Source organism: Martes martes, assembly GCF_963455335.1.
Source record: "Martes martes genome assembly, chromosome: 5".
In the NCBI taxonomy this organism is placed as follows: Eukaryota; Metazoa; Chordata; class Mammalia; order Carnivora; family Mustelidae; genus Martes; species Martes martes.
This window is the reverse complement of record NC_137892.1, coordinates 60,275,743-60,291,725: the sequence shown is the minus strand read 5'-3', so window position 1 is coordinate 60,291,725 and position 15,983 is coordinate 60,275,743. Positions and strand designations below refer to the sequence as shown.

Genomic DNA, 15,983 nt, shown 5'->3' with positions numbered 1-15,983 from the left:
TACTTCTAGGCTTCCATTTTGAAATTGAGATAATTTTGTATTTTCTCTTCTATTATTTTTATTTTTAAATAACTGTACAGGGATGCCTGGCTGGCTCAGTTGTTAGGCATCTGCCTTCAGCTCAGGTCATGATCCCAGGGTCCCAGGATCAAGCTCTGCATTAGGCTCCCTGCCGAGCAGGAAGCCTCCTTCTCCCTCTCCCACTCTCCCTGCTCTTATTCCCTCTCTCACCGCCATCTCTCTATCAAATAAAAAAATAAAATCTTACATAAATAAATGTGCAAATAGGATATACATATATATACATATATGTGTGTGTGTGTGTGTGTGTGTGTGTGTGTGTGTGTGTATATATGTAAGTATAAAAGTAAGGATAAAATTCCCCTTTAATTCCTTTAAAATCCCTACTCTCAGAAACTAGTCTGGCATGTATATTCTTTCAAACTTTTTACTATACGTTACACTCACAAATATGTACCCACAAAAATATATAGTATTGCACCATGTTCCTTTATGTTCAATGGTTTCCATGTAAATGCCATACTTCATCTTGCTTCTTTTACTTGAAAATGTTTGGAAATTTACCCATGTTAAGTCCAAATAGATCTAACTTGTTCTTTTACATTTTGGGAAACTTATACCTCAATTAATCTAGCCGTTCCCTATATGCAGAAAACGCTATATTGGTTATTTAGGTAATTAGAATGCATTTTCACAGTCTACTTGGAGTTTGGCAAGCAAGAAAGTAAAGAATAGTTCTGGGAATCACATACACTAATCTTCAAAGTCCAGAAATACTGTATCTTCTTGGTAACAATAGTTTGTTTTCAGCTTAATTGATTCCTCTTGTGCAACTGAACCACGCTAATAATTCAGAGAAATCCTCAGTTTTGTATTCCAAATGAAGCCAGAGAAAATAAAATCATGGTAAATACTTGTCAGGAAAGTGTGAATCTCTTCTGAAATCATAAGTTCATTTTTACCAAATAGACTTAGAAATTTTGTATATCCATATTCCGTTCAATTCAGGGTATATAGGTATAATATCTAGTTATTTCAATCTAGTTATGTTTGATCCACATGATCCATTTAAGTCAATGTTCTTAAATGTGTTAGTAACATTTTTCTTTTTTTTTTTTAAGATTTTATTTATTTGACAGACAGGGATCACAAGTAGGCAGAGAGGCAGGCAGAGAGAGAGGAAGGGAAGCAGGATCCCCAGTGAGCAGAGAACCCGATGCGGGGCTCGATCCCACGACCCTGGAATCATGATCTGAGCCAAAGGCAGAGGCTTTAACCCACTGAGCCACCCAGGCGCCCCTAACATTTTTCTTTATCTTGAAGTTTAAGAATCACTGCTCTGACATCTTACAATGTTGGAAAAAAAAAAAAATACAGTTATGGGAACCCCCAAGGATTCTGCAAGTTGACTAATTCAAAATGCTCCTTGATCTAAGGAAAGAGAACAGTAAATCCTTTCATAAAGTTTCATCAAGTTTTCAACTGCATTAAAATAAAAACTTTAAATCTCCATAGCTGGCTTTGGTTTCTTTTAAATATCTTCTAAGTTGGCAGTGATTAAGAATACAAATATTAAGAACATTACTTTTGCAATCTCTTCACTGTCCCTATAACAACAAACAGTGAGTGTGGGGTAGCAAGGTGAAATACAAAGTCTTCTAATTAATGATTTCATGAGATAGAAACACATGAAATTTCTGTTTCAATTTGAACAAACCTTAAAATCCAATTTTTCTTACACTGTATATACTCATTCTATGGTAAAACAATTGATTTCTTCTACATTCTAAGCTACGCCAAATTCCCTATTTGCAAATAGGCCCTAACAGTTCACATATATTAATTAATTAGATAAAAGATTGGGCAGCTATGTGTGTTTGTTTACTTCTGCATTTGTTTTTGGAGCAAGTGAATCTCAAGAAGGCTGCACCTTTGGCAGGGAGGGCAATTTGTTCAAGGGGGTGCCTGTCATGTTCCTGATGTGGTGGGGTCAAACTAGTGAAATGACTAGAGACACTATTTCAAGCCGGACTTGTCTCATAAAACTATAAACACAGGCCACAAATGAGAGCTGTATATGTGACTTAAAATTTTCTAGTAACCACATTAGAAAAGAAAAAAATGGTAAAATTAATTTTAGTAATATATTTAATTTTACCCAATGTATCCAAAATATTATTTCAATATGAGATCAAAATTTTAAAATTATTGATACTTTATGTTCTTCTATTCACACTAAATCTTCAAAATCCAGCGTGTACTTCATACTTTTGCACTTTTCAACTGGATTAGTCATATTTCAAGCATTGAAAAAGCCATATAAAGCTAGTGGTTACCATACTGTACAGCACAGATATGGGGGAAAACCAAAAGCTTTCAAATAAACATAGATCTAGGCTTAAATTCCAGTTCCATAACTCACTTAGCTATATCACCATGAGCCAGTTATATAAATTCTCGGAGCCCTATTGTTCTTATCAGTAAAACAAGAATAATACCATCTGCCTTACAAATTTCTCTTAAGAATTAGAGATAATATAAGGTACTTTGGCACATTATGTGCCTAGCATATAAAAGAACTCAATAAAATCCTCCTCATCCTCATCATTATATAAAATGAAGAAGAAAAGAGGAGAAAGTACCATTGTAAAAGGCTCATATTCAAACTTTAAAAAATGTGGAGGAAAGCAGGAAAAGATATAAGAACTTGAAGTAAGATCAAAATGTTTTCTAATGGAAATTTAGTCATCAATCCACTATTATCCATACAAAATAAAAACAAACAAAACCGTATTTTACAAAATTATGAATAATGCCAAAATAAGGTACAGCTAAAACTAGAGATATGGAGGCATTTGTCTTTTTTTTTTTTTTTTCTTAAGCAAATTTGCCTTCTTGATTATTACTGCCAAGGCTAATATTAGTTTCTATTTCTACAGGGGGAAAAAATGACTAGAAAGTTGAGTAGGCGGTTATTGGCATGAAAATGGGACACTAAAAATGCTGACAAATAATCTACAAAGACTGTATTAGGGATACTGATAACTGATAACCAAGCGGTCACTATATAATACATAATAGTAGTTTTTTAAAATAATTGTTATAGAATATTTTCATTCACTTATATAAGATATCAACGTAAAATACAGAAAATATATCAAACATACCTCTGATAAAAATGTTTGGGCCGATTTCTGAGCTCCTACATGCAGCAGATATTCATATACGTAGAGTGCTAACCTGGAAAATGAATAAAATATTTATTGAGAAGAGATGTATTTAACATTCCTTCTTTAAATAATGCACATATTGTTTCACTACAAAAATATCTTACACACCAACAGTAACAGAAAACCAACTCTTCCCATATCTTGTCATTGGAATTTCATACATGTCTGTTCAGAAAGAACTTAAACTAAATAGCACACAAAGAAAAAAGGCAAATGTATCTTTTCTTGAAAAGATACATCTAAATAGGGATTTTTTTCCTTTGAATCATGTCACTTATCATAACCTCATCTCCTTTGTTATACCTAACATAATCAATAATTTATAAACAAACATTAATAATCTCTATAACCTATTTTAAGGTATAGCTATTATCTTTCATTATTAAAATAAATGAATTAAGTAATTGGACCTTTCTAACAACTTCATATCCTTTGATCTTTTTGGTGAACAGTAACATAAACTCCAGCTCTTTGTATATCCGTATGCCAAAATGGGAGCTAAAAGCTCATTTTTAATATTTGTTCAGGCAACCTCTCCTTACTCTTTAGGTTTGATTGTTAAACCAATAAGATATTATGTTAGCTTATAAGGATTCAAATTTTAAAAAACAACAGCATTAAGTTTAAAAACATCAAATCATATTAAGCATTTGGGTACTTAGAGTTTAAAGGTTAACACAAAATTACATATAAATTTATCATTCAAATACAGAATATTAAGTATGCACTATACACTTATGCTACTCTCATTATCTTGTGGATTCAGAATTTTAAGCTACACCATGTGGCTCAATTTCAGTTGAGCTGTTAACAAAATATTATTCATAAACCCAAATTAGTCTGAGGCAGTATTTTTAATGATATCTTGGACTGATGCCCAGATAGCTCACAACAGTTCAGTTTCTGCTACACTATATTTACCAATATTAAGCCAGGTTTACAGTAAACAAAACAATGTAATAATAACCACAATTCCATAGAGCTACACTATTTCTCTTGCCAAGTGAATTTTTGATTGTTAAAGATTGATAGCATTTGCAAAAATGAGTATTTTCTTCATATTCATGAAAAAAACATCATGCATGTGATGAAAAGAGAAAGCCTGTACAAATTCAATTGCTCCGTCCATTTAGCTCTTTCCCCATTCCAAAACTGCCAAACACTTAAAATGTGAATTTCTCTGTGGTTATTAAGTACCACAGGAGAGGAGACAGACATCTGTTAAAATTAATCATAGATAAAAAAGTATGTTCTTGGAAACATATCCTAACCTCTTCAAGTTGAATGACACTTCTTAGATCATGCTTCTCAACACTTTTTCTGCCCTAACACACATGAGGGACATGACATGTGTCTTTCGATAGCAGTATCTCCTGTGGAAGTGTGGTTCATCCCCAAAGTCCATAACGGATACAGGAATTGGAATACTCCTGTAGTTTCCAACAAATAAGCCCTACTGGTGATTCTTATCACACATTCCTTTTTTTTTTTTTTTTAAGATTTTATTTATTTATTTGACAGAGAGAGATCACAAGTAGGCAGAGAGGCAGGCAGAGAGAAAGAGGAGGAAGCAGGATCTCCGCTGAGCAGAGGGCCCGATGCAGGGCTCGATCCCAGAACCCTGGGATCATGACCCAAGCCGAAGGCAGAGGCTTTAACCACTGAGCCACCCAGGTACCCCTTATCACACATTCTTTGTATCCGACACAACCTATCCCTCCAACAATGACTCCCAACCCCATCACATGATTCAGTGACCATTTGGCAAATCTCATCTCAAAAAAGAGATTTGTGAATTTTTCCAGGAGACACTATGAAGCCTCAAATTTGCCTGCCAAGGACTGTGTCCCCACTACTGCCTGAGAAGAAATCTGGCCCCAAGTAATTCCTTGCAGTTTGTCAAATCTTAAGCTTCGCACCAGACCCGTGTCAGAGGCCAGACAAAAACCTAGGCCAAAGTCAAAGGGTAAACAATAGGATGTTCCACCAAGCTTAGAAAAATAGGAAGCGAGAGGCAGAATGTGAAGCAGAGACCCCATGGTGATCCTTGGCGGGTAACAGAACAGCCCCCAGAATAGTCCAGGCCAGAGCATAACTGTTGCTGTGTCCTTGCAATGAACACCATGCCTTAAAAGTTAAGCAAATCACTTCCTCGTAATCTCTTCTCCGTAATATTAAAGAGGCTAATATATTTCTACTATGTTTTCTTCCAATTAATAAGGTAGCAAAAAGGGTATCTCTTTATAAACGGAATTAGAAGCAGTAATCCCTATTCTTTCTCTATGGGTCTAAGACAGTGACTATAAAAAAAAATGTATTGGAAAGGGCACAGAATCAATGGAGGAAAGGCGTTTCAGATGACATAACAAGAAATTCTAAAGCATCTTCCAAGTGGTGTGCCTGTCCTCCCACCCTAAGAGTCTGTGCTGTAGCAGCATATCACCAACAGGGTGATACAGTGGGACAGGACTGAAAAAACCTATCCATTATTCCACCTCATATGTCCAAGTTCTGTGACCTCCCTTGAACAAAATTAACGCTTTCAAGCAGCTAAGATCTATGCTGTAGAAAGAGTGGCAGGGAGCACTGCATGGGTGCACAATTAATTAACTCTACTGCCATGACGACTCCATAATACATTACCAGCAAATCTCCAATATTTTAACTACCATCTCCATGCCTAAGATTTTCCAAACCTATCTCTTTAGCCCTATTGTCTCTATCAAGCTCCAAACCTGCTTCTCTAAACTACTGTTTGAAGTTCCTAACAAGATCCTTTTCTGTTAAATTGATCACATCCAAAGTTAAACTCATCTCTCCATCTGTTTATTTTACCTGTGCTCCCCTTGAGTGAAATAGAATCTGAGATTTTTCCTCATTTGTAAAATAGAAAGAATATCTTCCTTGTGATATTGTCAAAAGAATTAGAGTACACAGTAAATAGTAACATGACTGTTAAAATTTCAGCTAATTTCCTCACATCCAATAACATATTATCAATCATGTACTGGACTCTAATGTCACAATCTCTCCCACATTTGTCAACTCTTTCTATCCTCTTCCTGCTCTTGATGGACCACTCAGAACCACAGCAACAGTAGGAACAGTTGCTCTAGCTTCAGATACAGGTACTGTGTATTTCCCATCAGGTCCCCACAATAGAGGCATCAGGGCCACCAGAAGTAAGAATCTCCAGAAGGTTCTGGGGGAAAAGCCCTACAGTAAAAGATATCATTTGACACAGATGATTCCAGAGGAATGGGGAGTGACATTAACCCACCCATGTAGGTAATCATGGCATAGTCCCTTACCTGTGGCATGAGATCACCAAACGTAAGACAACATTTTACTTGGGTTCAATTTCTACTGAACTGTAGAAATTTAAAAAATAAATATTGAATATATAAATATTTAAATGTTTATACTCTCAAATTAATATTTTTTTCCTTTTCAGAATCTTTAAAAAATTTAACTACTTTTGATAAAGTAGAGTGGCATTTAACCAAATGAATTATAATGTGATCCAAATACATAAAAAAATTAAGAATCATGCAGTAAGAGTTTATACACATATACATATGTATATGTATATATACTGTCCATAGAAACAGAGTAGAAGGAAACATGAGTTATAGCTAATGGTAGAAACATTAATAACAGTAAGAAGTAACAGATGAAGACTAACTGGCAACAGACAGGAAAAGAGAACCTAAACAATGCTTTAAAACCTTATGGCTTACTTCAAGTGGGAGCAAACATCCCCATACAACCTGCAGAAAACCTGAGGGCAACTTTCCTTACAGCATTGCCCTCTAATTAACAATCATAATGGTAGCTTTGTGTCTCCAGCAAAAGTTTTAAACTTTGTGCCACTTGTACAACACAATAATCTAAGATATTTGGCTAGATAAAAATATGAAACCTCTGATAATATTTTCTGAAGCATTTTTTCCTAGTTTGTTGTTTGACTTAATTTTGGTCAGGGGTTTTTTGGGGGGGCAGATTTAGATGCTTTTAATTATCTTTTTTAAAGATTGATTATATTTATTTGACAGTGAAAGAGAGAGAAAGAGCACAGCAGAGGGGAAGGGCAGAGGGAGAAGCAGGCTCCTGGCTGAGCAGGGAGCCAGACTCAGGGCTCAATCCCAGGACCCCAAGAGCATGACTGATCCAAAGGCAGATGCTCAACCGACTGAGTAACCCAGGCATCCCTAATCACAACTAATTTTAAATGAAGAGAATGTTAAACATCACTGTGAATCAAGAAAATATACACTAAAGCAACAATGGGATTTAAATTCTTAAACACATAATATGTGAGGGAATGGACATGCATACTGCTGATGACAGTAAACTGGTATTACTGTTTCAGAGCCAATCTGGCATTAAGTATACATCAATAATTTGGGGGAAAAAAGTTTATACCTTTGACCCAATAATTCCATTACTAGGAATCTAGCTAAAGAAATCATCCTAAATTTAGAAAAGCTTAATGCACAAAAATTTTTAACCAAAAATTATACAGAACAATCAAAGAATAAATAAATAAATAAACTGGCTGGAGTTACAGTGAAATATTTTTGCATTAGTTAATTTCATGCTTGAAAATATAACTCAGAATTTATTTATAAATCCATTCAATAAGCACTTAAGTGACTCCTCTCTGCTTAACTACTGAACTTTAAAATCTGTGAAAATGTCATTACCACACGACCAAATAAAATTACGTCAAATTTAGCTTTTGACTATTACAAAATCTAACAAAGAAACAAATTTTTACCATTCACATGAACAAACTCTGTTACATGCCTATCATTTAACAGTACTAGGACAACTAAGTATAAAACTAATAAGGCATATACAACAGGCACTGTCACTCAGTCTAATTCATAGCAAATTCTCAACCATCCTTGCAAATGAAGGACTTTACAGTCTGGGAAAGGGGTAAAGACCTTACTTCACTCAATTCTTTCTATAATCTACCCATCTAATTTGAAATTAAATCTCTTCCTCCAAAGGAAATGGTAGGGAAAAAAAGGAACTATGGGCAAGATATTAAAAAGTTTTCTAGAACAGGGTTGTTCATTTGCAAACAAGATTTCCAAGCTACACATAAGTAAAAGGTGAATACATTCTACAGTTCAGAGCTAAATCCTAAGTCTTTCTACATACGTGTATATGTACATATGTAAATTATCTATGTATGTATGTATACAATTATTTTAAAAAATCATTATTTCACAAAAGTTGGCTAATAGAAAAGGCCTAATTTTTTAAAATGTGAATTTAGAGAACAGTAAAGTGGATATGACCATTGTTATGATAGAAAGGATGTTTTTATCTTGTGAACAGGATTTATCAAGTTACCTTACATGTGTTAGTTATAATAACATAAATTAATATTTATAAAACTTTTCAGGAACATATACTATAATATGTGCCATTTTTTAATAATGTGTGGATAACATTTTATTATGGCTCACAATATCCCTATGAGGGACACAGAGTTATGAACTATGTGGAAATATTATTAGGTAAGTGTCTGTGCAATGAAAAAATCCAACTACCTATATAAAATGACCATGTCTGTCAGCCTGACCATAATGTCCTATCCGTACTTTTCAAACTTAAGTCTGTCTGTTACCTATTAAAGAACCTATCTTTTACACACTATCCTTTTAACAGTTCAAGATGTAGTGTTGAAAATGAAAAGCAAGAGAAAGCTGCCATTTAATATGAAAAAACATTCATCCATTGCAAACTTCGGTGATTAAAACTAATTATTAGCATTTTGCCTTCTTCTTACATTTAGCAAGGGAAAAGAAAAAAAAGATTCAAATAAACATAAAGCTTTCAAGTTAACAGATCCCCATTTGTAATTTCAAAATTCATTCGGTTAGGCCCTGAAAAAAAAGAAAAAAAAAGAAAAAATTCTTTTGGTTAATTCACTATATGTACAAAGGCAGATGGATGACAAGGTTGGATATTAACTTAAAAAAAAAGCTATTCTTAACTTGTTTTGAAATTATATTACTATAATGTACTTTACCTATCTTATCTCTATCTCCAGAATCTGAAATGGTAAGTATCCAATACATTTTTTTTTATTTAGATTTTATGTATAAGTACTCTCCACACCCAGCGGCTTGAACTTACAACCCCAAGATCAAGAGTCACATGTTCCACCAACTGAGCCAGCCAGGCACCCATCCAATACATATTTTTTAATGAATGACTCTCTACCCCATGCATAAGGCTCTTATAGAATCCTTTAGTTTCTTCCATTCAAGACATTCAAATGAGAAGTGTCAGATATCCCCTTGGATACCTATTTTAGCATTAACATCTCATTAAGAGTCATCCTCTCAATAAAATACAATAGTTTGGCAACAAGAACGCTGGCGAAACCATTCTGGCACACTGATTCAATCCCTACATACAAAAAAAAAAAATTTTTTTTTTAAAGAAATAAGTTAATCTATTTAATCATGGGTGGTTGATGTTTTATTTGTCATTTTAATAAAATTAATCCCTAAAAGGCAGTAACTTCCTTCTCTCCTCTTTACTTCTTTTAAAAACTACCAAAAAGATGGTAGAGGACTACAAGAGGGATATTTTGTAAAGAATGGTCTAGCTCTTGCCATTTAGCACTATTTCGCACTATTTAGCTGTATGTATCTGAAATGCTACATCCAAAATTTAGTCCCCATCTTTTGTGCTTAAATCCCAATGTCAGTAACCAGAGAAGACTTAGATACAGGAAACTTAAAGCAGATTAATTTCTATTGGATCTAGAAAAGAGATCTCTCTTATTCCTGAGCCACTGTGTAATTCCAGTGTTGACCAACGACACGTATCAATGTCCAAATGTGATTCCTAGGTGATAAAATGCCAGTAGTTAGCTGGATCACAGCTAGCTAACAAGTAACAAAGAGCATTTGACAGCTACTGAGAGGCTACTCATGAGACTGTAAGTAGTTTAGCAGTGACACTAGATCAGCCCGATCAAATTTTCAACAGAGCTTATACCCTGGTGCTAAGAAGGTATAAAAAATTAGAAATCTGTTTCTAACATCCTCTTTTTAAAGTTCTTCATCATTAACAGTGAAGCTAAAAAAACTGATTTAAAGTGTCAAAAATTGTCTATGCAACCACATAATAATATTAAAACCCAGCCTTTGTTTTAAACACACTAAAATGTCTATTTTTTTATATTCTTGGTATCAGTTTTAAAGAAATAGATACCTGATAGATATACAGATACTAAAGATACTAAATGTTCTAGGGCAGGGACAACTGCATCGGTTGAGGTAGGGACAAGAACAAAAGATTTAACGATTACATGGATATCTGAGCATAAGAAATATGTAACTCCGCTAATGTCTCATTGATGTCATTTATGATAGATAAGTAATGTTTGGGAATATGATTTGAAATTAAATGATTTGGTGTACCTAAAAACAGAAACACTTGCCTTACATAGACAGGCACATTCAGGATTAAAATGACTACTATCAATGTGGGAGAACTAAAAAAAGCTAAGATATAAAAATGAGAATTCATAAAAATTAATCAACAGTTTGTAGAAATAATTACTCGTAGAAAATTCATAGAAAATTTTCCATCCAATCTTCTAAGCTAAATACATTAGAAATACAGTACTGACTATACTTGATAATTGTACTTACTTCATTTCAATCCAGCTGGAAAATTTTATACTTAATACTCAGGCTCCCACTTGCCTATGGAATCTTGATATATATAGTTTAAGTCTTTACTTTCTGTGTTATCCTTATGGAGGGTAGATCTTCCTTATATTTACCTAGAACACTAATCCTTCTTAATCCTTTCTGACTAACCTTGAAAGTCTTCCCATACACTATTTCAATGTTTTAATATCAAAATTAACACCAGACACCAGACTTCTACTTACGCCATGGTGGAGTATGCCATGGAGTAAGACTTCTACTCATGCCATGGGACTGAACTTGCCCTCTTTCTTTAGGAACTGGATAAACTATATGATCAAATTTGAGAGGGATTAAGGCAGCTGGAATCTGTGGGCAGAATATCAGACAGGAGGGCGCTACACAGGAAAAAAGCTCCAACAATCTGCATAGGAGGCCTTTTGCATATAAAAATGAGGCGAAATTCCACCAGGTTGGCCAAAGAACATTGCTCACACAGGGCTGGGAAACCACTAACTACTCACAGTAGAAAGACCTCAATGAACACCAAGAGCATTCAGTAGAGAACCACAGGTAACACATCAGAGGTAGAACTAAGCTAGTTTTGGAGTAAAAGTAGACTTAACCCTCATTTTAACAACCCAAATAGAGCTTGTAACAGCATAAATGTATAGCCAGATTAATTTGGCTAGAAAGTAGCTTTAAGCAAAGGTAAATAGCAAAAAAAAAAAAGTGATATTGGGTATCAACTCAGAGATATTAAGATAATATTCAGGTTGGTAAATGACTTGGCCAGTGAGTACAAGGGGTATATGGAAAATCTATGTACCTTTACTCAATTTTGCTGCGAACCTACAATTGGTCTTTTTTTAAAAAGTATTTTTTAAAGGTGATCGCAATGGGTAATGGAGCATCTAACTTCCTTCTCTGTACTGTTCTATATTTTGCAAATTTCCTATAATCAAGAAAAAAATATTTTAAAACTTAGTCATGAGCTCATAGCTCCTTCCCCAAACTTATTTTAAATTATTATCTATATGGAACATTTTCCTCAAATGCAGATGAACAATAATAGTTTATTCTAAGAATGTTATTTCAATATACTATAACCAAGAAAATCTTCCTTCTAAATAATGTAAATTATATATCTCAAGAAATTAAGATGAGTAGGAAATATTTAAAAGACCTCTAGTGTTTTCCTGCCGGCTACTAAACACCAAAATAACTTACTCAGAATTTCCTCTGGACTTTATGACTCTTTTTTTTCTCAATTCTTCCTATTAATTCTCTTTTCTAACCTTTGTACATGCCATTTTGGCATTTAGATCTATTGTGCTTTACATCTGGTTTTTTTCCCCCATTCACTTTACATTCCCTACTACTTTTTTTTTTTTTTTAAGATTTTATTTATTTACCTGAGAGAGAGAGAGCACAAGTTCCCTGCTGAGCAGAAGCCTGATGTGGGGCTTGATCCTGAGACTGTGGGATCATGACCCAAGGCCAAAAGCAGACATTTAACTGACTGAGCCACCCAGGCACCTCTACATTCCCTACTATTTTTTGCACCTTCTTTTTTAATGTTTTCCCTTATTCCAACTTCCTTAACCCCAGCCAGATCCCTAAGATCATCTAGCTATAACAACATTTGGCATATAGTGATGTCTTTAGTTGGACCTACCTCATTATTGTCATATTTAAAGCATCCACATTAACATGCACCATTAATAAGGCTAGTGCTTATGATCCATTTTCCATTTTCCCTAGAGTAATTTTGGAAGAGTTTTTCTCATAACAAATTCCAGCAATGTCTCTGATCTGTAGTCCTTAAGGTATAGGAAGAACAAAAAAGAAATGCTTCAAATGACTAGAGCTACAGACACAAGGATCCAGAACTCTTAATACTACAGAAGGAAGTAGGCAGGTGCTCAAAGGAGAACTGCAAGTCAAGAAAGACAAAGGATAACTCTTCCCCTCTAATTTTCAGCACATAAAGTTCCACATAAAATCATCAGAACTACATATTTGGGTTTTTTTCCCAGATTTTCCTAGCATTGGTTTGAAATATGTAAGACACTTAGAGCATTCAGTCTTTCAGATTATTTATTCACCTCATTCCTAGACAACTCTTAAGCATCTATTTTGTATAAAGTACTGAGAACCAATGAAATATTAATTTAAGACCCACTAATGATGAATCTATGGCAATATGGTCAGAGAATACATCTTTACACCAAGAAGGAGTTTAACAAATCAGTAACCTAAAAATAAATATAAATATCTAATGTTAGAAACATAAACTATTTTCAAACATTCTGAGAAACTTTACAAATAACCACGTACTCTGATCACCATCAACAGTTAGTAAGCTCATACTATTATTCTAGGTGTTAGGAAGGAAACAAAAAGATACAAATTTTGCTCTAAGGTAATTTTCAGACTTGTTAATGGGATGAAACATATAATTAAAAATAAGATCAGTAATATAAAGTAGCATATGATGGGTGTCCAGACAACAAAACATCAAGAAACCAGAATAGGAAGAGGCCATTATAACAGACTCTTGACAACAGAGCTTCAAGTGACAGGGGAAATGGCAGTTAATCTAGGTATTAAAGGAAATGGGATAAGCAGGAAGAAAAGGGGATTTTAAAGAAAAGGGTAATAGCATGAAAGAATTATCTATATTATATTCGACACTGGTGGTCAAAGTAAAATTCTCTGTGTACCCGAAAGTAATAAAGTGGTTTCATAAGATATTCTATTATTGAGACAGATTTCTATATACCAGTACACAATAGAAAGATTCTACTCTAGTATTATGAAATATAATATAGTAATAATAACAGCTTATATTTATAGTGTTATACAGCTTATAAAATGCTTTCTCATATGAAAGTAATTTATTGAGCAGCAACTTACTGTAATTTTATTTTATTAAGAATTTTTTACATAATTCTCTTTTAATTATTTTTTCAGCTTATATTAAAATGAGCCTTATTATGTACATCTGTAATTGAAAAAATGTTTATCTAGAAGCTATTCCCTATCGCATCTCCCAATTAAAATTTAGGGTACCATGAAAAGCTTTAGAATACAGAAATTTATTTTATGTTCAAAAACATAAGCAAAAACCCATTCCTTTTTTAAATGTCAGAAAGTGGAATTGATATTTTTCAAATTTAGATAGACTTAGTCTGATTCTTCAGTTGTATTTGTATCTAAAATAAGTATCTAAAATATATCTCCACATAAGAAGCCAATATTACCAATAGATTAAAGACAAAAACAGCCAAGGTGGGGGGGGGGTAACCAAACAAAATTAAACACAACATGAACCTCTACAAAATTAATCTCCAGATATTCAATTTCTAATCAATTGCATTAAGAAACATTTAGCATTCATGGGTGCCTAAATCAAAGAAAAGAAAGTGAGCTAAGAAATCCAGCTTCCTTAAGTCCAGATAGAAATAATCAAACGAACTCCCTGATTTTAGATAAGCAATCACAGCATAATCAGCAAACTTGAAAATAAAATTTAGGAGATAACTAATATATTTAGATTCCTGGATTCATATCCCAAAAGAACAAATACTCTCCAACACTGCACTAAATCTGATCAAGGTTAGTTTAACAAAAATAAATGTAAAATCCCATGCTTGAATCAAAAAACCTAACAGGGTAAACAAGTATAACTTAATAACAGCCCATGTAAAAAGACAGGTTTTAGTTGACTATAAGTTTATGAGTTAATAGCATATTTGACTGCCCTGCCAAAAGGGCTAATTTCATCTTTAAATGTGTTTATAAAGCATAGAATGAGAAAGGAGAGTTAATATTCCTAGAAGGATGAAGAAGGAAAAAAAAAAAAAGACAAGTCATAAACAATGGTTGAAAGTGTCAGTGATGTATAGCCACCAAAAAGAAAAGGCCTTAATATTTAATAGGTTGTCAATTATTAGAGGGATTGGTCTAATTTCACATGGTTACAAAGGGTGGAGCTAAACCACTGGTTACAGTGAGAAGAAGGTAAATTGTAACTCAATATAACCAAGTAACCATTAAAGCTATCCAAAATGTTATGGGTTGGGAAAGAACCATTTTGGGATTGGGAAATGTGAGTGTCCAAACAGTAAAACTACAGGTTGAATATGGGGATACTGAAGAGGCTTTATTCATTGAACAGAAGTTTGGACTGGATGACCTTTAAAGTACTTCCAAGTACAAGATTATATAATCTTATTTTAACTAAAATATGGCCCAGAGCAACTGAACTATTTGGTAGAAGAGCTGAGATCATGATGTGTGACTCTTAAAGCTTAGACCACTATATCTAGAAAAATACAGCAAAATATGATTCAATATCTTCCTCAAAGATATCCAGGAAATGTTACTCTGTGACCAAGTAAAGGACAAAGAAGTGGCAAGCTCACCTGTCAAAGTCGAACCTAAGGTAACTGGCTAGCACAACCACCACTCTCACCACTCTGCCCCTAAAAGCAAACATTAAGAAGATGAACTCTTTTTCTCCACTATATAAGCCTCTGTAGTTCCTATAGATCTGTGTGGACCAATGCACTAAAGTTACCAAATCAAAAATGTAAAGTATTTATCTATGGGAAAAATATAACCCTACCAGTCAAAAATTATTCAATTAACACCATGTATGTTGGTTTGACAGGTAAAACCAGAGCAAGCAGAGTTCCAATCAATAAAAAGAAAGAGATCTATCACTATAAGACACTAAGAGAATAGGCAATTTCTAAACATATTTACTTCTTCCAAATTTCCCCAGATGTTAGCTTTTCAAAGAGCAGAGAATTGCTATATCCTATATTAGTTTAATCCTTTTAACCTAATCTACCCTATAATTAGAAAACACACTTTTTATTACAAAACAGTTGAAGGGGATAAATTACACTAATATTGACAATTACATAGCCAGCTAAACAGAAAATGTATTATAATAGGTTCATGGTGATAAATCAGATTACTATGCCATTTCAATATTTTCTTGGCATATGAAAATATAACTTATAAAACATAA

The 15,983-nt window shown here is 33.7% G+C and overlaps 1 protein-coding gene across 4 annotated transcripts in view; it reads right to left on the bottom strand.

The window, feature by feature from the left end:
• SSBP2 (single stranded DNA binding protein 2) overlaps positions 1-15,983 on the bottom strand; it is a 298,558-nt gene that overhangs the window by 218,229 nt on the left and 64,346 nt on the right. For all 4 annotated transcript variants that reach the window (XM_080804679.1, XM_080804678.1, XM_080804680.1 and 1 more), the window contains exon 2: positions 3,189-3,261. In XM_080804679.1, the coding sequence (XP_080660805.1) occupies positions 3,189-3,261 (73 nt within the window). The remainder of the gene's footprint in view (positions 1-3,188; positions 3,262-15,983) is intronic.